Raw genomic sequence first — 27,718 nt, forward strand, 5'->3', positions numbered from 1 at the left:
GCACTGCACGGGGCTGCAAGGAAGGAAGCCCAGGCCAGGGCCCAGGCCAGGCCCAGAGGCCGCCCCCACGCCCCTGCTCCCCGGTGAGCGGAGCCTGGGCCTCCAGGACCCCGGGCAGCCAGCCTGGGGGAGGATGCGGCCGAGCCACAGACGAGAAAGCAGCGTGCCCCCCACCCCCCGCCAGCACCCAGGCCACCGCCACCGGGTCTGAGTTGTGAGAACCCCTGGGGGCTGAGCCAAGCAGGAAGAGGCACCGCCTCCCCGCCAGTGCCATCGCGAGCCTGTACTGAAAGGGGGTGCCTCCCATATGCCCCCCGGGGGTAGGGGGAGAGGGAGAAAATCCGCCCACCCCACCCGAGAGAGAGCCGTGGCCATGCTGGTTTCTGCATTTGGTTCAAGTGGATTTGGGGGGGGGGGGAGCCACAGTGACTCAACAGTTAGCTTCCACAGCTCCGTCTTGCTCTCTCGTATCCCCATGGGCTCCTGCAGCCCCAACCTCGCAGAAGAGCCGACCGCTCTGGGGCCCAGGTGGGATACGTGTGTGTGCGTGTGCACGCATGCGTGTGCACACGTGCGTGTTGGGACTGCCCCGTGCGACACACACTTATCACTGCTACCATCACCCCCACTTTAAAGATGGGGGAGCCGAGCTGTCTCCAAGCCCGCAGCGCCGCGGGTGGCTGAGCTCTGACGTGGGCCGGGTCTTGGGCTCTGAGCCGGCCGTCCTCGCCCCTCTCCGGCCTCTCTCAGGATGGTTGCTTCCTAATATTTTTGTGTGCTTTTTAAAACGCAGGGCCCTACTGAAAGAGAAAGGGAGCCACAGGTTCCCAGGTTGGAGAGGATGGGCTCGGCCACGACCTTGACCGGAACCAGCCCCCGCGCACGGCAGCCTGCGTTCTGGTCCCGGGCGGCACCGCCATGGCCCGGGCTGGCTTGTTCCGCCTTGCAAAGCCGGATGAGCCCCCTCCCTGCGTCCGGTCTCTATCAGGAGTCACCTCTTCTCGCGCGCACCTGCGCGGCACTGAGTAGGGGACCAAGATGGGGGTCCAAGGCCGGGGTGGGGGTGGGGGTGGGGGAGGTGGGCGCGCCGAGAGGCATCCGCTGGGCAGGGGTGCGCGGTGTCGCCGGCTTCCAACAGCACCGGGGCTCTGTCCGCCCCCTTGCCCGAGCTCAGCCTGCGCTTGGGCCGGCCACCTGCGCGCCTAAGAACGTGGACGGGACGTGTGTGCAGGGGTGCCCTGGCCTGCGGAGCGGCGGGGGCTCCCCGGGGCCGGAGCTGGGTGCAGAGGGCGCGCACCCTGCGCCCGGCCTCCCGCTGTCGGCTTCCCGCGCCGGGCTCCGGACTCCGGGCTCCCCGCTACTGCCGGCCGGCGCTAGGGGGCCCCCTTGAAGTGCGGGAGACGCCTTCCCATCACACGCGAACGCGCGCTCCGCTTTTTTTCCGTGCAATAAATTCACAGAGCTTGTTTTTTAACCCCCACCAGAGGTTAAAATAGTTTCATAAAAAAGTTTTGGTAAATTCATGGGTAACTTTTGAGGTTATGCGAGGTTGTTGCCAGGGAAAAAGGAAAAAAAAAAAGAAAAAGGAAAAGAGAAAAACAGCTTTTTTTTTTTTACCCCTCTGCTCACGTAAGACCCAGAGTCATGCGCACGACAGGGCGGGCGCAGGGGGGCTCAGCGAGGACCTTCGAGAAGCGTCCATGGCGCAGGCGGCTCCTTGGCCCCCGGTGTGGGGGGGACTGGGGTCTGGCGTGGCAGCCGCCCCCGCCACCCTGGAGCCACGGGCAGGGCGCCGATTTCCGCCCCGGGCTTAGGTTGCCTGCGGAAGGGGTTAAAACGCAGCGGCACCTTAGGAGATGGATAAGCGCGGAGGAGGGCCAGGGAGGGGGCGTCATTAACGGAACCAGAGGCTTCCATGCGCGGAGTTCATTTTTCACTCTGCCTTTGGCTAGGGGAAAAAAATAAGGAAATGGTGGAAAATTGAGAGACACACATCTCAGACAGCGCCTGGCGCCCGGGGGTGCTTAATGAACACTTGATCATTCGAGACACTGACGCTCAGAAAAGCGCCTTTTGTCCACCCGGGCTCGCAAGGTGCCCGCAGCAGCCAGCACCGGGTGCGGCTAAGTTCTGGGCTGCACCTGCCTTTCTCTGCCTCCATGCTGGCTCCTGGTGTGCAGGATGGAGCTGACGGCCCTTCCGCCTCCCGACCCCAGGGTGGGGTGGGGGGTGGGGGGCCACGCTGAAAGTCAGAGGAGGAAGAAGCACCTGTGGCTGCAGCAGAGCCCCCGTGCCCCGGCCCACGCTTCAAGGGCGGCGGGGTGGCATCTGGTTCTCTCGCAGACCCCGTCGCCCAGCGCCCAGGTGGAGGGGCTGTGGCAGGAGCAGCGGCCCCCGCCTGCCTGTCCCTGTTTATGCAGGCCCACCCCCTCTCCCCTCTCTCCCGCTGTCAGTGCCCTTGTCTTGGGGCAGGCACGGTGCCACCAGGGGAGGCCTGGACTAGGCTGAGGCATGGACGGTGCCTGCTCAGGGCCCCTCGGCTCACCCACATTTCAGGCCAGTGCTGGCCTGCGGGGCGAGTGCAGACGTGTGTCCCCCACAACCTCCCAAACGCCAGCCAGTGCCCCCTCTGGCTGCGTGCAGTTCTGCCAGCAGTGGACTGGGGTGGGAACCTGGTGCACCACCCACACACACACACACACACACACACACACGCATGCACGGTCAGCCACGATGACCACCACACCACAGGTGCTTCCTAGCTCGCACAGCGCCTGCACCACAGGGAATGGAGTCAATATTCCTGCATGGGGTTTGGAGGGCCAGGGTCAGTGAATCCAGACCCAGACACTGCAGAGGAAGATCTAAGGGAGCCCCCTGCCCCGGGAAGTGGCAAGAGCTGAATCTGGGACCCGGATGAATTCTGAGTCCAGCCTGAGCACCTCCTGCCCTTGTGTCACTCTGACCCCCAAGGAGGCCAAGAGCAGGGCGGGGAGGACTTGGCACCCCCAGGGTCGGCTGAGTGAGGAGTGGGCATTGGAAGGAGCAGACCCCCCTGGAAGAAGGAACACAGTGGAAACAGAACCGCGTTCTCAAACCCCAGCCAGGACGGAGACCTGGGCCCGCTCAGTTGGGAACGGCGACCAGGGCAGGGCTCTGCAAACGCATCACAAGGCTTTCTCTGTGACGCGATCCAGAGGGTTAAAAAAGAGAATGCGCCTCCCCTGCCCTGCCTCGCACGCTGGGTCCTGCACCCTGGTTACCCTCGAGGCTCCTTCTCCCCGCGACACATTAGAATCAGTCCTCAAGGGCCCTCGGCTCTGGGCAGAGCAGGTGCCAGGAGGAAGTGTGGGGGAGGGAGCCGCCGATGACTTGGGCCCACCAAGCCCTGTGTGCTTTTGTCAAGGGCGACTTTACCCTTCGCACCCCATCTGTCGGTCCACAGAGCCAGGGCTGAGCCTCTCACTTCTCACTGACTTTGGCTCCTGGCTCCAGCCCTTCGTGCTGGAATATTCTAGAACAAAGTTCAGGCTTCACTTGGGGCTCTCTGGCAATCCACAGGTGAGAAGTTTCCAGAAAGCCTTCCAGAAGCCAAACCGCCCCATTTCAGGTTTGGGACTGAAGGTATGGGGGGTCTCTCTCTCCCTCTCGACACAAATGCCCATTTATCTTCAAAACATCCTCCTTGAAGCTTCGCTGTGAATGGCTCTGTCATCCTGAACGCCCAGCGCCACCCCTGAGCCATCGCTGTCCGTGCAGAAGTCAGAATTCCACACGAGTGACTCCGTTTTGACAGGAATCTATTAGCCTCTGCCGGGGGCGGGGGGCAGTCAGCATTTCAGGTAAATAGTAAAGAGTGGTTAAGTGCTCTGTGCCTCTGTTTCCAGCAGCTCGGCAAGTGGATGGCACAGAATCCTGGGCTGCAAAAGTGGGGGGCCAAGGCAGGGCGGCGGGGTGGCGTCTGGTTCGCCCGCAGGCCCACAGCCCCCTCGCCCAGCGCCCAGGTGGAGGGGCTGCGGCAGGAGCAGCGGCCCCCGCCTGCCTGTCCCTGTTTATGCAGGCCCACTCTCCCCTCTCCTCTCCAGCCGGCCTTGTCAGGAGCTTAATCATATCAGAGAGCACACCGCATTGCATCTGTAATGAGTTGTTTACCAGGCTGCGCTGGCTCCCCTGCCAGACTGGGCCCTCCCAGAGGACGAGGGCCATGTCCTGTTCTCATTTGCCGTCTTCCTCCTCCCACACAGCGCCCGGCAGAGAGCAGGCCCCGGGAATGGCACGTGACCTCGGGCTGGGCCACTCTCCTCCGCTTCCCATAGCATCTCGGGTCTCCAGGAAGTCTCGAAGCTTCTGAGACGAGGACTTGCACCGTCTGCTGCTTTCTCTCTTTCTGTGGACTTCAGGGGACTCAGGAACGGGTGCTTGATTGCATTAAACAAAAATATGAGGCGGCTTCGCCATGTTTGCACACCACAGTGGACAGCTGCCTGACCCCCCCTCTCTGGAAGACGGTCGCCCCTTTGCTTTTAACGTCTGTAGCAGACGCTTGGACAGGTGCGTGACCCGGACCTGGCCACACGACATCTCCAGGGGCTGGTTCGAGGGGAGCCACGTGACCCAAACCGGGCCTGCGAGATTCGGTGTGGGACTTGGGGTGGCACCTGTGGACTTGAAGCCGTCTCTGTCATATAAGACAATGAATGTCTTCCATCCCCACCGCCTTTATTTATTTAATTTATTTCTTTGCCCACTTGAATTGAGTCTCTTCTCATAACCAACGACTCCTTTCTAATACCAGTGCTGAGATCTCCGTGTCCTGGAGCAACATCTCAAAACAAGATAACAGGGTGTCTGTCTGGGGATAATAAAAGCTTGAAAGAAGAAACGCTGCTGTTACATTGGCAGTCACAGCTCCGTGAGCCTCATCATTTTATCCCGTGAGTCTGGAGCGCGGCCCCAAATCCCACCCTAAACCAGACGGGGCCGCGAGATTCATCTCCGCGGCTTCTGTTTGCCACGAGGAGTGAGGACGCGGCTGAGCGGTGACGGTGCCTCCTGTATTACTGTGCGCACTCCTGCGTCCCGGGGAGGGGGGTGCCACGGCCTCGTCCAGCTTTCCCGGGTGCAGCCTGCAAACCAGTTCATCTCTTCTGCAAACCGCTATCCGGGCCTAACGACTTGGCCGGGCACAGCGGAAGTCCTGGCGTGGTGGCGTGGCCATGGGCAGGCTGGGACATCGTGCCTCTGCTGGAGACCAAGTGTGCTCAGATTCGGAGAGGCCATCAGCCACACCCAGTGGATTCGGGTGCGGCCGAGACAAACGCACTTCTCTGTGCTCTGCAGACCTGCCCTGCTGTCCCTCCGTGTTGCCTTTTCCCAGGAGATGATGTCCACCTCCGTGGACAGAAGTGCAGCAGACCCCTTTGGCGATCCAGGTGGGCGGGAGCTTCCTGCCTACAGCCTGGGAAGGTTGCACCGTCCACCTGCTCAGGGTGAACACCGAGTTGCATGGGATCGAGGGAAGGAGCAGTCCCCTCGGGTGCTGCTGGTGGGAGTACAGACAGCACGCAATTTGGAACTACGCAAGTCAATTAAAATCAGAGACGCGCAGCGCCACTGAGACCCGGCCACTCCTCTTCCTGGTCTTCCCTGGAGGCAGCCGCAGCCTGAGCCGAGGAGATGGGGTGAGGCATCAAGGACCATCTTGCAGTAGTGAAACGTCAGTCAAACTCTCCGCGCACAGAGAACGGCTGCAGACATACGAGCCCCCCACCCTGGCCAGGGGCTGTGTCTGGGCTCCAGGTTGGGCTAGAGTGTGTGCCAATGGTGTGAGATGATGGTGTGTGGTTGAGTCAGCGGAGCAAGCTGCACACGTGACACACGGTGTGGCACCCTGGGGGTGGACCTGTCCAAGGCACTCGGCCCCACATCACCTGAGGGGGACACTGGGATGGAGGGTGGGTGCACACAGCCCTGTCTACTGAGCTTTAAACCTCACAACCAGCTGTCCTGCGCCTCTGGCGGGAATGTGCCCCGCCTCTGGGCGCAGTCCCTTCGTGTCCGCTCCATCACCCCAGCCTGGCTTCCACCGTGCACCTGCTGCAATCTGTTTAAAACCTAAACGGGATGGTCTGCCCCCTACCCCAAGTCCCTCCGTGGCTCCCCCCTTGTTCTGGGAGGAAGATCAAGCCCTGAGCAAGGCCTACAGGGCCTGCAGCATGTGGTGACGCCTGTCCGTCAGACTCGCACCACTTCCCCTGCCTGCCACTGACCACGCGCTTACAGCAAGCTCCCAGTCCGTGTCTCAGACCTCAGAATGTCAAGGCTGATGCTGCCACGAAAACTCTCGGCCGAACCTGCCCCGCTCCAAGGAGGCAGAGCAGCAGGAGCTGGCTGGAGGATGAAGGCGAGGAGGGGCCGTTCTCTTTCCTGCTTCCTCAAATCCTCTGACTGAGGAGAGGAGAGGGTCCCGGATGGGCGCTAAGGTGCCTGGTGCCCAAAACACTTCCAAATCTCTACCCCCAGGGTTCGTGGACTTGGCTCACAACAGTTTCTGGCTAGAGTTAATTTGCCAAAAACAATATTTGTGTTGTGTTATCTTTATAACACCCCCCTAATGGCATGGGATTTTTGTCTTTCCAGTTTCAATTGTTCTGTAAAATAAATGTATCTTTTGTAAGTGAACTTTAAAAAAAAAGATCACCTAGGCAACCTACACAGGCAGTGTCTGCAAAGGCAGGACCTGGGCGTGGGAAGCACCGTGACCACCAGACTGACCCTCGGGGTGGTCCTGGCTGGCGCAGGGCCCCCCCCCCCCCGCGCCTCAGTTTCTCCACCTGCAGGCCGAGGAGGGAAGCCACGCGTCACAACTTTGATGACGAAATGTGCCTGTTGCGTGAGCTCTCTAGAATCCCGTGGAGGTGCCCCCGACCCTCACCCCGTGTAGTCTGTCGTGGCTTGGGCTGGACTCACCTCCCGAAAACTCGGGCACGTGTGTAAGTCATGCTCGAGGCTTGATCTAATGACGACATCTGAGCGATGGGGCAGGCGGGTGATCTTTAGGTTGTGGGGGGGGGTGGGGCGTGCTCAAGGAGGGTGGCTCTCCAGAAGGGGCTGGTCAGGGGCCGGCGCTGTGGCCCAGCGGGTAAAGCCGCCGCCTGCAGTGCCAGCATCCCATATGGGCGCTGGTTCTAGTCCCGGCTGCTCCACTTCTGATCCAGCTCTCTGCTATGGCCTGGGAAAGCAGTGGAGGATGGCCCAAGTGCTTGGGCCCCTGCACCTGAGTGGAAGACCTGGAAGTACTCCTGGCTCCTGGCTTCGGATCAGCACATCTCCAGCCATTGCGGTCATCTGAGGAGTGAACCAGGAAATGAAAGATCTCTCTCTCTCTCTCTCTCCCTCTCCTTCTCTCTCTGTGTAACTCTGACTTTCAAATAAATAAATACATCTTAAAAAGAAAGCAAAGAAAGGGCTGATCATTTGAGTCCAGGTTCTGCCTGGCTGTTCTCTCTGCTTCCTGGATCACACGTGGTACCCGCACCGCGCCAGCCTGCACAGGTGCCAGCCTGCACAGGTGCCAGCCTGCACAGGTGACAGCCTGCACAGGGCCCGGATCCTGAACTACAGCCTCCAGCCTCTATGCTGAAACCAAGCTTTACCGTCCCAAGACACTCCCCTCGTGTGTTTTAGTGAAAGTAACAGAAAGTGGACGAATATGCTTCTATGAGCTGCGCCAGCTGCAGGAAATTGCAAAATCATAAAGTCCATGTCATTCTTATCATTCAATAAAACACCTCCCTCGATCAATATGACTTCAGACGTGTCATCGGAAGACACTCCGCGTTCCAATTCTAGTCTGGGTACCAGCAGAAACAGCTCGACTCCCGGCATGCCCAGCAAAAGTCCAAATAATTAACCACAACCACATCAATGTTCCCTATTCAGGGCTGCGAAATGCGTTTCTGAGGAAGTATAAGAGTGATCTTTAAACCCCAGAATATATTCACGTCTCCCAGTGCTGGAGTGGATAGAACGGATCTCAGTTAATGGAACAGGTCCTTTTAACACAGGGATTTCCTTTTTTTTTTTTTTTTTTTGACAGGCAGAGTGGACAGTGAGAGAGAGAGACAGAGAGAAAGGTCTTCCTTTGCCGTTGGTTCACCCTCCAATGGCCGCCGCGGCTGGTGCGCTGCGGCCGGCGCACCGCACTGATCCAATGGCAGGAGCCAGGAGCCAGGTGCTTTTCCTGGTCTCCCATGGGATGCAGGGCCCAAGCACCTGGGCCATCCTCCACTGCACTCCCTGGCCACAGCAGAGAGCTGGCCTGGAAGAGGGGCAACCGGGACAGAATCCGGCACCCCGACCGGGACTAGAACCCGGTGTGTCGGCGCCGCTAGGCGGAGGATTAGCCTAGTGAGCCGCGGCGCCGGCCCTTAACACAGGGATTTCAATACTACTCCCAGGAATAGGGCTGCTGTGGCATCAGCTAGACAGATGTGCACGTACCACAGGAGCAGGGCACATCTAGCCACCAGATTCGGTTTGCCCCAGGGTCAGTCACTGCGATTTTAGGAGAATGATAATGAGGCTGACGGCACACAGGTTCCGTGCTCACAAAGGAGAGAAAAACAGACAACATTCAGGGATGTTGCGTTCATCTCCACGGCGCCCCACATCCAAGAGAAAAGTGTTCGCATCAGAACAGGTGCACAGCGGAAGGGACTCACTCGTGGCTTCTGCTCAGGCGAGGCACCCCTTTGTACGGACACGTGGGCTTCTCCTCTGCTTTTCCTAATGGAAAGATGACACACGAAGGTGCAAGAACACACCTGCGCGTGCACACACACCTGCAGAGTTGCTCTCCTTGGGACCCTGACACTGGATAGAAACAGCAGGAAGAGCATTTGCACGGTGAGATTTGCTGGTGAACTTCTCCCCTAAGAGGGGGGCTTTGGCTGATGGGGCCAACGTGGTATGGAGCAATTGTCCAGTGGAAAACTATCCCCAACCCCTAAGCCGGCATGAGAAGACCTGAGCGTTCCCAGAGAGACCAGATGAGAGAGTGCACAGGGTCTCACCACACACACACTGCACCTTCACCTGACCCAAGCAAGCACAAGCCCGGTATCGCGTGATCTCCACCACGAGGAGCCAACACGTGGATGTGCCACAGCACTTGGGAGGCTCAGTGTTAAACCAAGCAGTGCACACCACGCAGCAAAGCGGGGATACCTGATGCGCTCTCCTGCCCCTCTGCCGAGGGGGGACGCGCCAACTGACTTCAAAGCAAGCCCAAGGGATGCGTGCACTCCTTCTCTGCTGCTGTCTTGTGTGTGACGACCCCTGCTCAGCTGGCTGCACCCTGCGCCCTTCCAATGGGCTTACAGGGACAACTTTGATAACGAGGCATCTCCCCACTCCAGGCTGGCTTTGGAAACGAGCCTTACTCCTTTTAAGACACTTCTCAGTAGCTGGCGCTGTGGTGTAGGGGGTAAAGCCACCGTCTGCCATGCTGGCATGCCATATGGGTGCCAGTTCTAGACCCAGCTGCTCCTCTTCGATCCAGCTCTCTGCTGCTGTGGCCTGGGAAAGCAGTGGAAGATGGCTGAAGTCCTTGGGCCCCTGCACCCACATGGGAGACCTGGAGGAAGCTCCTGGCTCCTGGCTTCAGATCTGTGCAGCTCCGGCTGTTGTAGCCATCTGGGGAGTGAACCAGCGGATGGAAGACCTCTCTCTCTCTGCCTCTCCTCTCTCTCTCTGCCTCTCCTCTCTCTGTGTAACTCTGCCTTTCAAATAAATAAATAAATCTTAAAAAAAAAAAGACATGGCCCAGCCACTGTGCGAGGGAGAACTTCGGGTACATCTCCGTCCATAGTCACTGCACCATCCCCCACCCAGAGCTCTCACTGGGAAAACCAGGGGGACGGTCGAAGACCCTCAAGCTGGAGGTGGCGGTTGTACAAATCGCGCTGCTCAGTCCCCTGCCACCCACCGCCGACTCCCCCGTCACCGTTGCGGCTTGGAAAGATGCCTGCAGGCTGCGTGTGCTGCCCCGGGGGCTCTCAGAGGCCATCTGGGGGCTGCGTGCTCAGTGAAGCGGAGCTTCAGGAGGAGACCAGGGCGTGTGTGTCCAGTGTTCACCCGGCAGCTGTGCTGGGGACGTGCTACCCTGCTAGGCACCTGGGGGCAACGGCGGAGGATGCCAGCACTAATACGGGTTAATAAAACATCCAACAGGACGGGCACCAGTGTCTCACAGAATTGAGGAAGTTTGGCCCAAAAAGCCATGACAATAAGCCGCAAGGTCCCCGAAGAGAAAATAAGAATAAATGTTCGGTTTGGGTGTTATAACGGCAAACCATGACCCAACTGTTCAAATCAACAACAGCGACACAGGAGCTAACGAGGACAGAGCTTAGACACAGAGTTGTAGGGCAGCCAACGGATAAGCCCTCCCTGGAGTTACTTTCGTAGCAAGATCACAAAGACGGATCTACCCCCTCCCAAAATATCACAGGGCCCTCGCTGCTTTTCTAAGTCTCTGATAGCCGGGTCACTCGTTTGGAATCATTGTCCTTGGGTTTCTCTCGTTTGCTCTCACTGCGACTGATTCAGCCTGCATGTGAGTGGAGTGCGTCACGTCGCGGCGGGCTGTGGCTTGCACATGGTTTGTGATTTCACTGGGCAGTCGCCTTCCCATGGCCACCCCTTAGCCACCGAGGATGCCTTCCGAGACCCCCAGCCAAGACCAAACGCTACAGATGAGTATACTATGATTTTTCCCTACCCACACCTATGTCTGCTGAAGTTTAACTTATAATTTTGGCACAGTAAGAGATTAACAAGAGTAACTAATAATAAAAATCAAGCCGTTATAATAATGCACTGTAATAAAATATCTGTGATGCAGACTGTGTGCTTCTGGAATTTTCGATATAACATTTCCAGGCCACGGGGGAACTGCAGAAAGTGAAACGTTGGGTAAGGGGGGGGCTGCCGTACATTAACTTGTGAGAATTCACTAGATGGGCGTGGATGGGTTTCACAGTCAGCAGAGAGAGAGAGAGAGAGAGAGAGAGAGGGAGGGAGGAGAGAGAGGGAGGAAGGGAGAGAGGGGGGAGGGAGAGGGGGGAGGGAGGGAGAGGGAGAGAGAGGGAGAGAGAGGGGGAGAGAGGGAGGGGGAGAGAGAGGGAGGGAGGGAGAGAGATGGGGAAGAGGGAGAGAGCAAGAGAGAGAGGGAGAGAGAGAGGGAGGGAGGGAGGGGGGAGAGAGAGGGAGGAAGGGAGAGAGGGGGGAGGGAGAGGGGGGAGGGAGGGAGAGGGAGAGAGAGGGAGAGAGAGGGGGAGAGAGGGAGGGGGAGAGAGAGGGAGGGAGGGAGAGAGATGGGGAAGAGGGAGAGAGCAAGAGAGAGAGGGAGAGAGAGAGGGAGGGAGGGAGGGAAAGGGAGGGGGGAGAGAGTAAGAGAGAGAGGGAGAAAGGGAGGGAGAACGAGAGAGAGGGAGGGGGGAGAGAGAGGGAGGGAGGGATAGAGAAGGGGGAGAGAGGGAGAGCAAGGGGGGAGAGAGAGGGAGAGAGGGAGAGCAAGAGAGAGAGAGGGAGAGTGAGAGAGAGAGGGAGAGAGAGAGGGAAAGGGAGAGGGGGGAGAGAGTAAGAGAGAGGGAGAGAGAGAGGGAGAGAGAGGGGGGAGGGAAAGAGGGGGAGGGAGAGAGGGGGAAGGAAAGGGAGAGACAGATGGAGAGAGAGAGGGAGAGAGAGAGAGGGGGAGGGAGAGAGGGAGAGACAGATAGAGGGGGAGAGAGAGAGGGAGGGAGAGAGGGAGAGGGAGGGAGAAAGAGAGGGAGGGAGAGAGGGAGAGGGAGGGAGAAAGAGAGGGGGGAGCGAGAGAGGGGAGGGGGAGAGAGGGAGGGAGGGGGGAGAGAAGGGGGGGAGAGAGGGTGAGAGGGAGAGGGAGGGAGAAAGAGAGGGGGGAGCGAGAGAGGGGAGGGGGAGAGGGAGGGAGGGAGGGGGAGAGAAGGGAGGGGGAGAGAAGGGAGGGGGGAGAGAAGGGGGGGAGAGAGGGGGGAGAGAGGGGGGAGAGAAGGGAGAGGGGGGAGAGAGGGGAGGGGGAGAGGGAGGAGGCTCTGCTTCCCCAGTAGCTGCTTTATGAGAAGCCCCTCCTACCCCCAGCCGACCAGCCCCTCTCCTGCCCGCAGTGTCTCCTAACGCACACTTGGGTTATGAGGCTGGTGCTTGCTTTCCTCGCGATATCCACTGACTCAGTGTCTCAGAACTCGGTCGTCAGCATCCCCTTCGGCGAGGCAGCTCGATCCCGGCTGTAACCCACATCCACACCCCCCCCCGAGGCCTGACCCTAAAGCGAGTGAGGCTGAGGAAGGGCGTTCCTCCCGACAGCAGCTCTCGGCACACTCTGAGCCACGTTTAACCTGGGGTGTCGGTGATGGCCCCCACGCAGTGTCTAAACGGGAGCTGCTGTGGCTCGCCTTCTCCCCTTGTTGGAGAGTCGGATGGCGTGGACCACTGGATCGAAACAGAAGGAAGAAGAGACTCCATGCCCGGGAGAGTCTCGCTGACTCAGACAACGCGGCGTCTCATAATGGGGTCTTTGTTCCTCGAAACCTCTCTGGCCTCCTACTTACGGAAGACTTCACCACCAAGACACCTGCTAATCCGAATGACTAGACCAAGCCATGGAATCGCTTAGAGGAGAGGGAAGTTAAACATCTTTTTAAAAATATTTCTGAAAAACGTCCTCTCTCTTTCATCTTCCTAAGTTATTGACAGGAAGCATCTCAAAAAAAAAAAAAAAAAAAAAGGCAGCAGCAGCCACGACACCTCATTGCGATGCCTGGACACAAGTGTCCTGAGCGCTTGGTTGATCCTAGTTGGCCTGCAAGGATTAGGAGCTGTAGTTTCCCCGCCTTTTAACAAGCAACACCCCCCACCCACCAGGTCATCCTCAACGTCTGTGCGGGGCTTGGAGTCCATCAAGTTCCCCCAGCTACATTCCCCGGGGCACCCAGGAGCGACCACCTCATCACCACCTTCCCATGGAAAACTGGGTCTCCTTCCCCTAGCCCCGCCCCAGCACGCATGCACACTGACAGGCACACGCATGGTGTACCCAAGTGCGCACACACACAAACACACACACACAGCACGCAGCTCTGACCCGGGTCAGAGGAAGTCCCTTGCAAATGGTGCAGGAGCAAAGCCCAGCTCCAGATTCCTCTGGAGTTACTTTGTCTCCAAACCCCCAGGGCCCTGGGGTGCCTGTCACTCTGCTGAGCGGTATGGATGCTGGCGGGTGGTGGTGATAAAGCCCCTGCCCCTGGAGCTTCCAGGTGGGCTTTGCTCTGCTTCCCTGCCCCACCCTCCGACTTGGTGGTGTCCGTCAGGACCTGCTGACCTGGGCCTCTCAGGCCGCCCTGACAGCTCCCTGCTTGTTCGCTGAGACTTCAGTAAGAAGCAGGTGGTGATGGGCATTCCACGGGCCACGGCTCTGACCACGTCCTGCAGGCCCACGCCTGCCCTTTCGTAGCCATCCTGTTTCCCCACACGGGGGCAAGTTCAGCACCTGTGGGCCTCCCCCGCCTTGCCGTGTCCGCGTGGGCAGGCGTGGACTCCTGCCCTGAAGCCTAGAGAACCTCTCAAAGGCAGGAAGTGGGGGAAAGGCCGTGGGAAAGCCAGGTCCCCCTGCTCACTTTGCAGCCCCGGGTGCAGGCTTAAGTTAGGAGAGGCGCCCACTGCTCTGGGGTTGTGGAATGGCGCCCCCTGTTGGGGAGGAGCGGGCAACACAGATGTCCCTTGCTCGGGGCTGACACAACCCCAGGGTCACAGAATGAAGCTGCACGAGCCAGGCGGTGGCTGGACTTCATCTCTGACCAGCACAGTCCACACAGCTCGCGAGGGCGGAGCCCTGCCCACACCCCATCCAGCCGGCCACTGGGCGTTCTCCCTACAAGGAAGCCACGGGCCGCGTAGCCACCGCAGTGACTGGGACAAGTGTGGCCCACGCCCGCGGGTGGTGGGTGATGTTACGATGTAGGTTCGCTTTAGGCTTGCGCTAGAACTTTCCAGCAGGAGCTGTGTACAAATGGTGACAGCATTCCCGCTGGGTCACCTGTCTTGTTTAGAAACTCACTATACGGTCGCTTCTGTGTGTTCCCAGGCACGGGAGCGGTGGAAGGCAGCTAAGTAGCGGTCCCCAGGGCGGCGCTGTGGCCCAGTGTGCTAAGTCGCGGCCTGCAGCACCAGCATCCGGTTTGAGCCCCAGCTGCTCCACTTCCAATTTAGCTCCCCGCTGACTGATGGCCTGGGAAAGCAGAGGAGGACGATCCAAGTGCTTGGGTCCCTGCACCCACCTAGGAGACCCAGAAGAAGCTCCTGGCTCCTGGCTTCAGCCTGGCACAGCCCGGCCATTGTCGCCCTTTGGGGGATGAACCAGTGGGTGGAAGACCTCTCCCTCTATCTCCTTCTCCCTCTCCTTGTAACTCTGCCTCCAAATAAATATATATATATATAATATTTTTTTTAAAAAAATAGTACCTGGGAGTGCGACCTTCCTTCCTTTTCTTTCTTTTTTTTTTTTTTTTAATATGATCTTTCTTGAAAATGGGTCTTTGCAGGAGTGATTAACTTAGGGATCTCAATATAAAAGTGGTTTAGATTTCGCGTGGGCAAAATGTGTCCTTAGGAAAGTGTCCTTAGGGAAGCAGGGCTCAGCAGTAGTTGACCCACGGTGCCACGGGGGAGACGGCCCTGTGAGGGTGGAGGCAGAGGTAGAATTACGAGACCACAAGCCCAGAGCACCTGGAGCCACCAGCGGCTGGCGAGGCCAGGGAGAGTCCTCCCCTGGGGCCCCTGGAGGGAGCGTGCCCCCCGGGACTGGGAGAACCAATCGTGGGTGTTTTAAGCCACCAAGTTGGCAATGCCGGGCAACACTGGAATACTCAGAGGTGCAGCAGAAAATGGGGACACTGTCTCCTGCACCGCCCCACACCGTCTGCCACGGGTGACCCTGACCGTCTGCCACGGGTGACCCTCACCATCTGCCACGGGTGACCCCCACCTTCTGCCACGCTGCCCCACCCCTTCCACAGGGCGCACCTGCACACCAGCACCTAACTCTTTCTGCCTGCCCAGAGCCCCCCCTTGGTCGTGAGCCTTCACCAACCCAATCCCCAGTCCAAAAAGCCTCTGTTCCGTTCTCCCTACAACCAAATGTCCAGAAAAATCCAAATTTATCCAAATAAAACCATTCCCCCCTTTGAGTTCCTCCCCAGTACTAAGCAGAGTGGCCTGGGCCTCCACTCCAGATCAGAACCGCTGGTCACCAGGGGCATCATGCCCCACACTCATTTGTACCGGCAGACGCCAGCTCGGGTGGCTGGGTGCTGGCCATGCTGAGCACAGAGCAGGCCTCACTGCTGACCAGCCTTGGAGTTCACACACAGCAGCTCCCTGGCACTCGGGCTGGGACCCTGGGTCTGCAAAACCCAGTGTGAACATCCTAGAGCACAGACAGCACATCCTGCCAGGGACATGAGCTGTCCCACCCTGTCACTCGTCACTGGAGCACAAGGCGGCAGGTGAGCGATGTGTCTGCCTACCCCATGCCACATTTACGGCAAGCACAGATTATCTTTGTCCCCCACCCCATCCCAACACAGCCAGTGCACATGGCAGAGGCCAGAGACACGGACAGAGATGCGGCCATGATCTCCAGGTCCAGCTTGGTCCAGCTGTCCTGGGAAGAAAGCTGGTGGGGAAGCCCCGCCTTGTGGGACCAATGGCAGCCATGTGACCACTCCCATGGAACCCTCCAGGCCCTGGAGAGCAGAGCCCCCAGCTCGCAGCAGGAGATCCAGTGAGCTACATCCACCCCACCTAAAGGAAAATCCAAGCAGCTGACTTGATGAGGACGAAGGTGAGGACAGGGTCCACGAACCCAGGAGTGAGGAGCCAGCCGGGAAGGACCCTGGTGCCCTCAGGGGTTCACCCTCACGTGGGGCTCCCAGGCTCCAGAAATCACCCCTCAGTTCTTAGCCTTCCAGACGCCCTGAGCTATGCCCTGCGCCCCAGGGATTTCAGCCAGACCTGTCCTCCTGGCTGTGGGTTGCGCACCGGAAAAGCTCTCGAGGAGAGAGAACGGCACGTGCAGCGTCTCCGGAGCCCCGAGGTGACATCCATGCCATCTGCCACCACCTCAGGCAGGCCCCATGACAAAGCCGAGAGTATGGGGAGGGCTCTCTGCTGTGCCCTGCGCTCTGAGACGTCCAGGGGGACCCGTCACCAGCACAGCCCAGTGGACAGTTTCGCCGCGTGAGGAGCGGCACGGAGTTGACGGTGGGGGTCACAGGAAACACAGGAAGAGCAGAGCTCTGTCCCATCTTTCTCCCACCCTACTGCACCCGTGCAGGGCCGTGACCCTTAACACTCCTTCCCAGAAACCGCCTTTGCCATCTGCAACCACCATGCAGCTGTAGGAGCGAATGCCACCCTGAATTACGCTCTGCCTGGGTCCTGGAAGACAGGCCGCTGCCCTAGTCCACCCTAGAGGGCTGTGCAGCTGGACAGCTGTCATCTGTCCACGGGGCCCTGGAGTTTCGCACAGAGCAAAGGAGGGGCCCCAGCAAACCGGCCCCTGGACCCAAAACCGCAGACCCAAGACGGAGCCCAGGTCAGGACGGGGAGTCAGTCTCCCATCTCCCGCAAACAGTGCTGCTTCTCCCCTCCAACACGTGCGAGCCAGGCGAGGCCAGACTCGTTGCTCCTGGGGCGGGGGAGATGGCGAGGGGGCGTGGAGGTCCAGCAGAGTCGGGCAGCTGGCCCTGGTTGCCCGGTGACTGCTGCCTACAATCACCCTTTCCCTGTGAGCAGCCTCTGAGAGTTGATCCTCTTTGCCTCTGAGTAGAGAAGAGTTCGCCTCTCGCCCCGCCCAGGTCAGCTGCAGAGGCTGTGGCAACCACAGAGCTACCCAGACTTCCCGTGTGCATGGATTCCCAAGAATCCCAGAGCCGCCACAGCCTCCCAACCGCACTGCGCCAAAGGCCCGGTGAGCTTCCTTCTTGGGAGTGCGGAAGGTGCAGCCACCCGGAGCCCGGGCTCCACGGCCCCACTGCCAGTCCCGGAGGGGCGCTCGCCTCCCACAGGGCCCGGCCCCCCGGGGCCAGTGCCCGAGGACGCTGGCTGCTCGTGGACATGGAGCTCTCCATCCTCTCACCCACGCGCTCCCCGCCGGTGTAGCATCACTCTGTGTCACAGACGCCACATCGCTGCTGCCCTCCCGCGCGCACCTGACCCGGCCAGACTGTGGGCTGGCTCCTCTCATCCAGCAGCTATGCCGGGGCCGTGGGCCTTTGCCTGCCCAGTCTGGACTTGTCCCCGAGGACAGCCTTACCTGCCGTATCTGGAGAAGCCTGCCTGAGGGTCCCCCCAAGTGGGGGAGGGCGGCAGCTCCTGGCCAGCACCCAGGGCGGCCCGCGCAGTCTCCTGGCTCTCGGCGGGACTTGGCTGTGCAGGAACTCCCCTCTGTACCTGTGGGGCAGAGAAGCACAGCTATGCAGTGACCAGCCTTGGAGGAGGCCCTGCGGGGGGGCCCGGGGGAAGCTGGGCTCCGCCCCCAACTGGCTGAGCAGTGGGGGCAACTCCTGGGCCTCAAAGCCCCCCGACCCCCACACAGGAAGCAGAGCAACAGCTCAGCGGTGAGGTTGTCCTGGGGATGGAATGAGATCCTGCTTCCGACACTTCCCACGCCACTGGGTGCGCGGCAAGGACCTGGCTAAGGCTGCCGGTAGATGTTGAATTATGTGATCTCGACTACTTGCTGAACGGGTGGTCCGACAGTACGTTCTGCAGGGACAGAGCTATCCCATAAATCCCCACGGACTGAGACGGGAGCCCCTGAGCCCAGGAAGCCAGTAAGCAACTGAAACACAGTGTTTATTTCACGGTATCGAATTCAAGTAGCCCTGAGCGGCTAGTGACCACCATGCTGGACCGTGCGGGCCCTTCTGCACCACCTGATCCAGCTGTCCTTGAAGCAAAGTGTCCACCTGTGGAGGGGGCGTGGCCAGCACAGAAAACAGCAGCACCTCTGCCGGGAGTCATCTTCACCCGGACTTTCTTGGCCCTGTTGCCGCGCGCTGTCTGTAGCACGCACCCTTCATTCGCAGGGTGGACCTCCAAGCACTTTGCCAACAAACGCAGACACGTGTTAGGACACAGTTCACTATTTCTCACTGATAGGAAGATGAAACCCTAGTCTAGCACCCCCATCTGGCAGGTGAAAGAACTGTGGTGAAGAGCTGCGGGCTTGGAATAGGTCTCTGCACCCCTTGCAGCTCCCTGCCCAAGCCTCAGGGGGCCCCATCCCTCTGGGAACCTCGGTTACCAAGAACTCGCCTCTCCTGGGGCTCCCCACCATGGCCGGGGCGACGGTGAGGCCACTTGGCCATTTTCCCTCCTCCCTCGTCTGAGCCACTGCCAAGACCCAGTGGCAGAGCCCCGATCACCAGTGTCGGCTGCGGAATCTTAAATCGGATCCGCAGGGCGCAGTATCCTTGCTGGGCCTGGCTTGTCCTGGCAGCAGCAATGAGCAAGTGACTTTCAGGGAGAAGTTCCCCTCGTCCCATCACTGCCGCCTCCCCTAGGCGGGGCTGGCACTGCACCACGCAGGGGGCGGGACTTGTTCTGCTCCTCCAGAATATGGGGTATGGGAATGGGATACGGGCCGATAGGCTGTGTGGTGCTAACCACAGACCCCTGAAGCAGTCGGGGCTCCTGCAGGACCCCGGGGGAGAGGGACCCCAAAATGCAGATGCGAAGAGAGGAAGTCGGGTGGGCTTGTTGCGAGACCTCTTCCCCATGGGCCACGGGCCGCCCCCTCCCCAGTCAGTGGGTGACGGGCACGCGCTGGCAGGTGTTAGCATAGCACACTTTGAACTGCCTGGGGGTTTCATTTCTGCAAGACGGACGAGCGGACTCCACTCAATCAAAACAGCCGGGAGAGACTCAGACCCTGTGACACGGAATCTGGACCCTCTGCCCATGGCGGGTGGCCATGTGGACCTTGGCCTTGTCTTCGAAGTGAGATCTTGCCCAGTCCAGCCATGAGCAGCCCTCTTCCCTCTCTCCCAGGTTCCCCCAGAACCTTTTGTGGGCAGCCCCTGCAGGAGCAGCCCTGCCCCGGAACCCGGGCGCTGGCCTGGGGAGACAGTCGTGCCAGGCCCCGGAGGCACGGCAGGTGCAGTGACCTCCTCAGCTCCCCTGGGTCCCTCCTCAGGGGGACACTCTGGTGGGCCATAGGGGCCCAGCCCCTTGGCCCGAGAGCAAGGCCGCCTCTGGGTGCATTCGCACTCAGAGCTGCGGGCAGGATGTGCAGGATCCCCCCCTTCCCTTGCCTGCTGCCACCACCCCCTTGTCTCCTGCTGGAAGGCCTCCCTCAGGCGCCACCTCCACTCTGCTGCTCCGGGCCCCCTGTGAGCGTCCCCTTCCCCGCTTTCCCAGCAGCACCGAGCAGCCCCCGTAAGCGCCCACCCACAGGCGTGGTGTCACTCGTGTGCGTGACGTCGTCCCGGGGAGCTGGGGCTTCCCTCACGTCCGCTTTGCTCAAGGCTGTGCCTTCAGGTCAATCCAGATGTCTGCATTTGCGCCCGATCCCTCCCTTTGAGCGCGATCTGCACGTGTTTCGTAAGCTGCCCCTGCAGATCGGTTTGTAAAGGCGGCTCCCAGGCCCCGCGCGCCCTCTGCCTCTGAGCAGCTGCTGCCTGCATTGCTGGAAGCTTTCTCCTCCCGCTGCCGCAGGGCCCGTGCGTGCCCGCCGGGCCGAGGCCGAGCTCAAGGGTGTCAGCTTTGACCTCTGGGGGCTCGTCCTGGCCGTGTCTTGATCTGGCTGAAGTCCATCGACCACCCAGCCCACTGCAACCCACGCTCCCTGCGTGCACTTCTGGGAGCAGGCAGGGCCGGGCAGCCGGGTCCTTTCTCTCACTTCCCTGTCTGGGCCGCTCAGAGTCACAGCAGAGGGAAGTGCAGTCCCTGAGTCCCACTGAGCAGACCTGCGACTGTGGCAAAGCCCCCAGGCTGTGGCCAGTGTGGCCCAGGCTCTGAGCCGTGTGCAGCAGCAGCCGTGGGAGCTGGGGGGCCGCCTCAGCCAGAGACCGGGCTGTCGGCACTGGGCCTGCACCTCATGGGTGGGCAAACAGTGTCAGGAGTGCAGGGGGCAGAGCCGCCACTCCAGCAGAGACCCTCACCCTGCAAGGAAGCCCCTTCCACCGAGAGAACCCACCCCTCCCAGCTTGCTCCCGACCTGCGCCCCTCCCACGGCGAAGGGGTCCTTAGGTCTGCAGGGAACTCTCTCCACAGAGCCCACCCGCTGTTTCCCCCACAGGGCCCACCCCCTGCTCCCCCCAATGGAACCCACCCCCTGCTCCCTGACAGAACCCCCCCTGCTCCCCCCAATGGAACCCACCCCCTGCTCCCCCCAATGGAACCCACCTCCTGCTCCCCCCAACATAGAGCCCACCCCCTGCTCCCCCCAACATAGAGCCCACCTCCTGCTCCCCCCAACATAGAGCCCACCCCCTGCTCCCCCCCATGGAACCCACCCCCTGCTCCCTGACAGAACCCCCCCACCCCCCCCATGGAACCCACCTCCTGCTCCCCCCACAGAGCCTCCCCCCTGCTCCCCCAGCAGAGCCAACCCCATGCGCTACCCATAGAACCCACAACCAGCTCCCCCCCACATAGAGCCCACCCCCTGCTCCCTGACAGAACCCACCGCCTGCTCCACCCATAGAAACCCCCACCCCCCAATGCCCCCCCCCAGCCCCTGGGCTGCACAGTTCACTGATCTGTTTGGCAGAAGCGTCCCAGAACCAGTCTCTGGGTGTTTCCTGCGCACACAGCTCCGTCCACAGCTACCAATTAGCCAACAAAATCCATTCCACGGTCCGGCTCTTGCTTGTGCACAGCAGAGGCACACACTCCGTGCGTGCTCTGGGTCTCCACGCCTCTCTTTCATGTCAGGGGCATCAGGCACTCGAGTGTGAATTTCGCGTGTTCCTCCCTTTCTGTCCCAAAAGTGGACCCTGTGCTTTCTAACCCCTCCGTGGGCACATGTCGCTTCGTTGTGAAAACAGCCATTGTCACGACAGGGTGGGGTTTGGAGCTGGCAAAGTAGAGGTGAGTGGAGCAGAATGGGGTCCCCTGAAACCAGCTCCAAGAATGAACGGAAGCTGAAATACGGCAAATGGGGGGATGGATTAACACAGGGGTCTGCCAACTACATATACATAGAGAGAGATGGTTTGTGTTTGTGTACACTGAGAGACACTATATATAGGTCACTGTATTATTTATATATAATATATGAGAGTATACATATATAGAGACAGATGGCGGGGCCAGCGCTGTGGTGCAGTGGGTTAACGCCCTGGCCTGAAGCGTCAGCATCCCATATGGGCGCCGGTTCGAGACCCGGCTGTTCCACTTCCCATCCAGCTCTCTGCTATGGCCTGGGAAAGCAGTAGAAAATGACCCAAGGAGAGACCTGCACCACATAGGAGACCTGGAGGGAGCTCCTGGCTCCTGGCTTCGGATCGGCGTAGCTCCGACCGTTGCGGCCAATTGGGGAGTGAACCATCGGATGGAAGACCTCTCTCTCTCTGTCTCTCTGCCTCTCCTCTCTCTGTGTAACTCTGACTTTCAAATAAAAAAAAATCTTTAGAAAAAAAGAGACAGATGGCTATATATATGAACATATATGTAAAGAGAGTGATGGTTATATGTGAGAGAATATATGTAGATATGTAGAGACAGAGAGATGGCTTATTTTGCATATTTTATATACAATATCAGAAACATAAAAACCTTGCCTCGCTCATGAGACCAAAAGCCGTCTCTGTCCATAGTCACAGCTGTCTATGAAAAGAATGAAAACAAGTTCTTCCATATTCGTGAACTCACATGAGAAAAGCAAGAGGATCTATCATATGTGTGACGTTGGGAGGCTGAGTCAAGGAAAGAGTTCTTCAAGGAGACCAAACACCAAGGAGAAGGCAGCCCTGCTCACCTCCCTCACCAGGTACCACTGCTCAGTGATGAAACATTGTAGCAAGGTTACGAAGGAGAATTCTACCTGCCCAGGGACAGTGCACAAGACTGGCCACCACACGTTCATGCCGAAAACAACTAAAAATGTGGATTAAAACAGACCCTTCTTTGACACTTGATTGTGTTGGCATTTTGATTAGAAGGTAGGAAACAGCCAGCGGTCAGGACCGAGCGGCCCGGACGCCTGGAGGCAAGCCCACCAGCACCGAGGCAATGCAAGGCTCTTGCAGACCAGGTGAGCTTGCTCTTTCGTCCCGGTGTTCTGGTGAGGCACAGTCTGCCGGACTCCGAGCCCAGCATGAACCCGGCCGACAGATTCCTTCCAAGGGAAGACCCTTCTCCCGCTGAGACCTTGGGCAGACCCACCCCGAGTCTGGAGCCCAGCTAAAAATAAACTCCCCACACACACCTGCCCACGGGACATTCAAAACTCCCAACTCAAATCTCTCCCCGGGAGAAGGGGTGCGGGAACCTTCCCTGCCAATTTCATAGAAGGAAAACCCTTGCTCATCAGCCTGCACCCTGGACCCACACCACCCTGGTGGCCAGGCTGAAACCAAAGCCGAGGGTCGGCGCTGTGGTGCAGCAGGTGGGGCAGCCGCTGGGGCACTGGCGACCCATCTGGGACCAAGCCCTGCCTCCGCTTCCATTCCAGCTACCAGCTAATGCGCATCCCGGGAGGCAGCAGACAGTGGCTCAAGTACTTGGGCCCCTGCCACCCGCACAGGAGACTCGGCTGGAGCTCCTGGCTCCTGGCTCCTGGCTCCTGGCTGTGGCCTGGCCCGCTCCCAGCTGCTGCAGGCACTTGGGGAATGAACCAGCATGTGAGACATTTTTCTCTCTATCACTCTGCCTTTCAGGTAAATAAAAATAAATAAACAAACAACCAAAAAAAAAAACCACCCTAAAGCCAAGAATTTTATTCCAGGTGGTGTTCACCACGTGACCCTGGCAGAAGTAATGCAGGTATCACTGGCGAAATCCGTCTGCTACCCAAATCTCCAAGGTCCAAAAATATCAGTTGGATCCCAACACTAATGAGGGAATCAGTTACCCTAAGTGAGCACAATTCCACGAGAAGGAGCCACTTTCGGGAAATAAAGCATTAATACACATTTAAAATTGAATTAAAAACTCAGTAAACCAATGAAAACAGAGAAGTCAAGTAAGAGGCCGTGCAATGGGCAGCAACGTCTCCGGCCCAAGTGGCGCCACAGTAACAGTCAGCAGCCCAGAGACGAAGCTGCAAAATGTAGGAAGCGGTGGCTTCCAAGGACTGGGACGTCAGACAGTGCGACGGCGAGCCTTGGGCAGGGAGGAGCAGCAGAGGTGAGCCTCCGCCTCTGGGTGCTGGGAAGGCCGTGTCTGCGCCACCGAATTTCTTTTAGATCTTTATCAAAAACCAATTGACACAAACGTGTAGTCACTTTTGCACTTTTATTTCGTTTCATTGATTTCTTTGTCTTTTTCAACATAAATCCCACACTGTCTCCACGACCTGAGTTTTATAACAAGCCTTAAACTCAGGTGATGGACTCAAGACTTTCTTTTTACATAAAAACAGACAAACAGATCAACAAATGGTGCTGGGACAATTAGATGTCCACATGCAAAAACAAGAACGTCGACCCATACATCACACCCTACGTAAAAATTCAGTGACTTGGATCTCAGAACAGAATATAGAAACTTCAATTACAAAACTTTAGATGAGAACGTGTCTTTGCAACTGGGCTTAGGCACAGAGTTTTTAGTTTAGCACAAAAGGCAAAATCAACAAAGGAAAAAAAAATCATCCCTCATGGGTGCCAGTCAGTGTGGAGGCTGCTGCACTTCCAGCTCACCCCCTTGCAGCAGCCAGGGAAAGGCAGTGGAGGGGGCCCCCGCCACCCACGCGGGAGATCCAGATGAAGCTCCCGGCTCCTGCCTTCCATCCATCTGGGAAATGAACCAGCAGATGGAGGAACTCTGACTTTCAAACAATTAAATTTAAAAAAAAAAATGTGATCGCTGGGGATGGTGTAGAGAGACATCAATGCAGAAATCACAAAAGTCCAGTGGATTCCTAATGGAATAAATAAACAGCAATACACACCCATGTCCATCAAAGTGAAGCCACCGAACACCAAAGATTAAAAGAAGGTCTTGAAAGCATCCAGAGATAAAAGACTTTGAAAAAAACAGGCGAGCAGACTAATAGCGGCTTCTCCGCCGCAAAATGCGGACCAGAGGGTGGTGCAGAGGCGGCTTTGATGTGCCAGGGAAAGTAGCCGTCAACCCGGCGCACCTGGCAAATCGGTCTCCAACAACACAACAACATAAATAATTTTCAGACTGCTGGAGACTGAGAGTTCTCTTCGCTAAAGGAAATTTTGAAGACTATGCTTTAGGCGGAAGAAAACAACCCCCAGAAGCCAGGCCCGGCAGGCAGAAAAAGAACGGAGAGGCGGAGAGGCGAGGCAACTGACGACCAGCGCTTCTGTGGGTAAGTGTGCACACAGGGCTTTTAAAGGAGACTGGGAAAATATCGCAACATCATAACAGACGGGAAGGTATTCAAACCTAGGATACAGGATGATCCAATCAACTGCACTTGTCATTTAAAAATCTGATAGCCACAGACAGTAGAGAACCTACTGAGCACGGGACCACCCTGCCTCCCAGGATGGCACCCCAGATGGCCACTAACCTGGGTGAGCCCGACCTGGCCCCACGGCCAAAAGCACCACATTGAGCTTACGACACTTAGACAAACTTTAGACTGAAAACAAGATTATGAATTATTGATGGAGACGCTGATTAGCTGTCCAGTGTGAAAACACAGATTGAAGTGATCTGTGAAAAACACCTAAGACTGCATCCTTCTGTCTTCAACTGGATGTCACTTTTATATTCTATGCATCACAGGAGGAGCCTGCAAAAGGTTCAGGGAGAATGCACCTTATGAAAAATTATGCAGGGGCCGGCACTATGGCACAGCGGGTTAACGCCCTGGCCTGAAGTGCTGGCATCCCATATAGGCACCAGTTCTAGTCCTGGCTGCTCCTCTTCCAATCCAGCTCTCTGCTGTGGCCTGGGAAAGCAGAGGAAGATGGCCCAAGTGGAAGACCCAGAGCAGGCTCCTGGCTCCTGGCTCCTGGCTCCTGGCTTCGGATCAGTGCAGCTCTGGCTATTGTGGCCAATTGGGGAGTGAACCAGTGGACAGAAGATATCTCTCTCTCTCTCTCTCTCTCTCTCTCTCTCTCTCTGCCTCTCCTCTCTCTGTTGTAACTCTGACTTTCAAATAAATAAAATAAAAAATCTTTTTTAAAAGAAAGAAAACTTATGCATCAGTTCCAAACTTTTGCAGCAAAATAAACTTAGCTTTTGCTTCCATGACTTTTGTACGTATAATATACAGAAATCTTATTTTTGAGGTTCAGAAGCAAATCTGGCAAACTGTTAACATTTGTTAATTTTGCTTCATTATTGTCCAGGAGTTGGTTATATGTTTTTCTGAACTTTCCTGGGTTTTTAATGCTTTTTCAACTAAGAGAAAAAGAATGCAGGTACTCCGACAAGTGAATTGCATCGTTCTCTCCGAGCAGACCTGTGGGGTCCTCTCTACTGCACCGTGTGGTTCTCTGCAGAACTTCAACCAGGGTGAAAATGAAAACCTGAATCAGGAGGTGGGCTGCTGGCTTGAAGGCGGTCAGGTGATGGACAGGTGACGGCTAGGGGGTGGACGAGAGAGAAAACACGGGTGGGAAACTTCCCACAGACCTGCACACCTGGGCAAGGGAGGGCGAGGCAGGCAGAACAGCGCCCCTTAGAGACAGCCGTCCAGACCTAGGGATTCCCCACCCGGTGAGGCAGAGGGACTGAAGGCCCCACCTCGAGGTGGTCAAGGGCCACGGGACTTCCCAGGTGACCCCAATGCAACCACGTGCAGAAGGGAGAGCAGAGGCAGGAGGTTGGGCCACAGAGAGGAGAAAGGAGGAGGAGGCAGAGGGGAAGGGAGAGGGGAGGGGAGGGGAGGGGAGGAGGAGCAGGAGATTGAAATGTGAGGCCATTCGGCACACTCTCCCTGGCGGGGACACTGGGGAGGGGGAGGCCTGGGCGGAGGAAGGGGCTTCTGCCCCCAGCCCTGGAGGACAAGGACGCCAGTGCCCCCGAGCCGCCGGAGAGGAACACTGGAGAATTCCCCTCCATTGTAACCAGCGAGACCCATCCTGGACCTCTCACCCACCCGTAATACCACCGGTAATAAAGCAACACACGCGGTAATAGACACCTAATACAGACAGACAGAGCCCACGCTCTGCCAAGCGGCTGTCTGAAGGAAATACACAGGACGGATTGGATGTCGCCGCTGACGTCTGCCCTAAACTGGTCATTGATCACGTGCACAGTGTGGAAAACCACATAGAGTGCTCTGGAAGCAAGCAGGCAGCTCCTCGCGAGGCTCTGAAGCCCCCTGGGACCAGGGACCCAACTGCGCCAGCTCCCAGGATGAGCCCCAGCCCCACGGCGCCAGAGATACAGCAGGTGGGAAGAGCGTGGGGAGCACGGATTGTCCAGGGAGCTCGCACGTCACTGTCGGACCCCACCACTCGGAGACTGGGAAGCTGAGCTTGCGGGTGGGGCCAGCTTGTTAGCAGGCACCGTCATCGAAGTTTCACAGCTGAATGCTATAGAACCAGTGGCTCAGAAGAGACTTCCTCTCTGACCGTCTAGCGCCATGGTCCCCTCTTCACGCCTCCCCAGCCACAGACGCCTCCCAGACCAAAAGCAGGCATCTCGGCAACTGCTCACCACGACCATGAGGCCCCGGACGAGAAAACCCGGCCAGCCAGCCAGGGGGTTGGGGGCTTGTGCCCCAGGGCGGCCCTGTGCATCACACCTTCCTGGAATCCCCCTCTCTGAGTGTGAGCGGAACCTCTGACTAGCTTCTAGCTAACAGAATGTGACCTCACATCTCCAGGCCAGCTCCAGGGGCCAGCCCCTGTCCGTGTGTTAGAAATGCAGAAGTTGGGGCTGGTGCAGGGGCGCTGATGCACCTGGGAAAGCAGCAGAATATGACCCAAGTGCCTGGGCCCCCGCACCCACGTGGGAGACCCGGAAGAAGCTCCTGGCTCCCTACTTGGGGAGTGAACCAGTGGATGGAAGACCTCTCTCTCTTTCTCTCTCTGTCTCTCCCTCTCCCTGCCTGTAATCCTGCCTCTCAAATAAATAAATAAATCTTGAAAGAAAGAGAGAAAGAGAGAGAGAGAGAAAGAAAGAAAGAGAAAGAGAGAGAGAGAGAAAGAGAGAGAGAGAGAAAGAAAGAGAGAGAGAGAGAAAGAAGGAAGGAAGGAAGGAAGGAAGGAAGGAAGGAAGGAAGGAAGGAAGGAAGGAAGGAAGGAAGGAAGGAAGGAAAGAAAGAAAGAAAGAAAGAAAGAAAGAAAGAAAGAAAGAAAGAAAGAAAGAAAGAAAGAAAGAAAGAAAGAAAGAAAGTTAGTTCAGGCTCCATCCTGACCTGCAGAATCTATGGCAGCTTTGCAAGAAAACTCCAGGGCACCGGTGTGCACAGGACAGGCGAGGGGCACTGGGGCAGGGTGCTGGGACCACACAGGCTGCAGAGTGAGACTCG

At 58.0% G+C, this 27,718-nt stretch overlaps 1 protein-coding gene across 2 annotated transcripts in view; it reads right to left on the reverse strand.

Moving 5' to 3' along the window:
• ZNF831 (zinc finger protein 831) overlaps window positions 1-27,718 on the reverse strand; it is a 93,795-nt gene that overhangs the window by 27,104 nt on the left and 38,973 nt on the right. For both annotated transcript variants that reach the window (XM_008248825.4, XM_051835056.3), the window contains exon 4: window positions 17,396-17,532. In XM_008248825.4, the coding sequence (XP_008247047.2) occupies window positions 17,396-17,532 (137 nt within the window). The remainder of the gene's footprint in view (window positions 1-17,395; window positions 17,533-27,718) is intronic.

This window comes from Oryctolagus cuniculus, chromosome 11 (genome assembly GCF_051225735.1).
Source record: "Oryctolagus cuniculus isolate XC-2025 breed Fujian yellow rabbit chromosome 11, ASM5122573v1, whole genome shotgun sequence".
NCBI lineage: Eukaryota > Metazoa > Chordata > Mammalia > Lagomorpha > Leporidae > Oryctolagus > Oryctolagus cuniculus.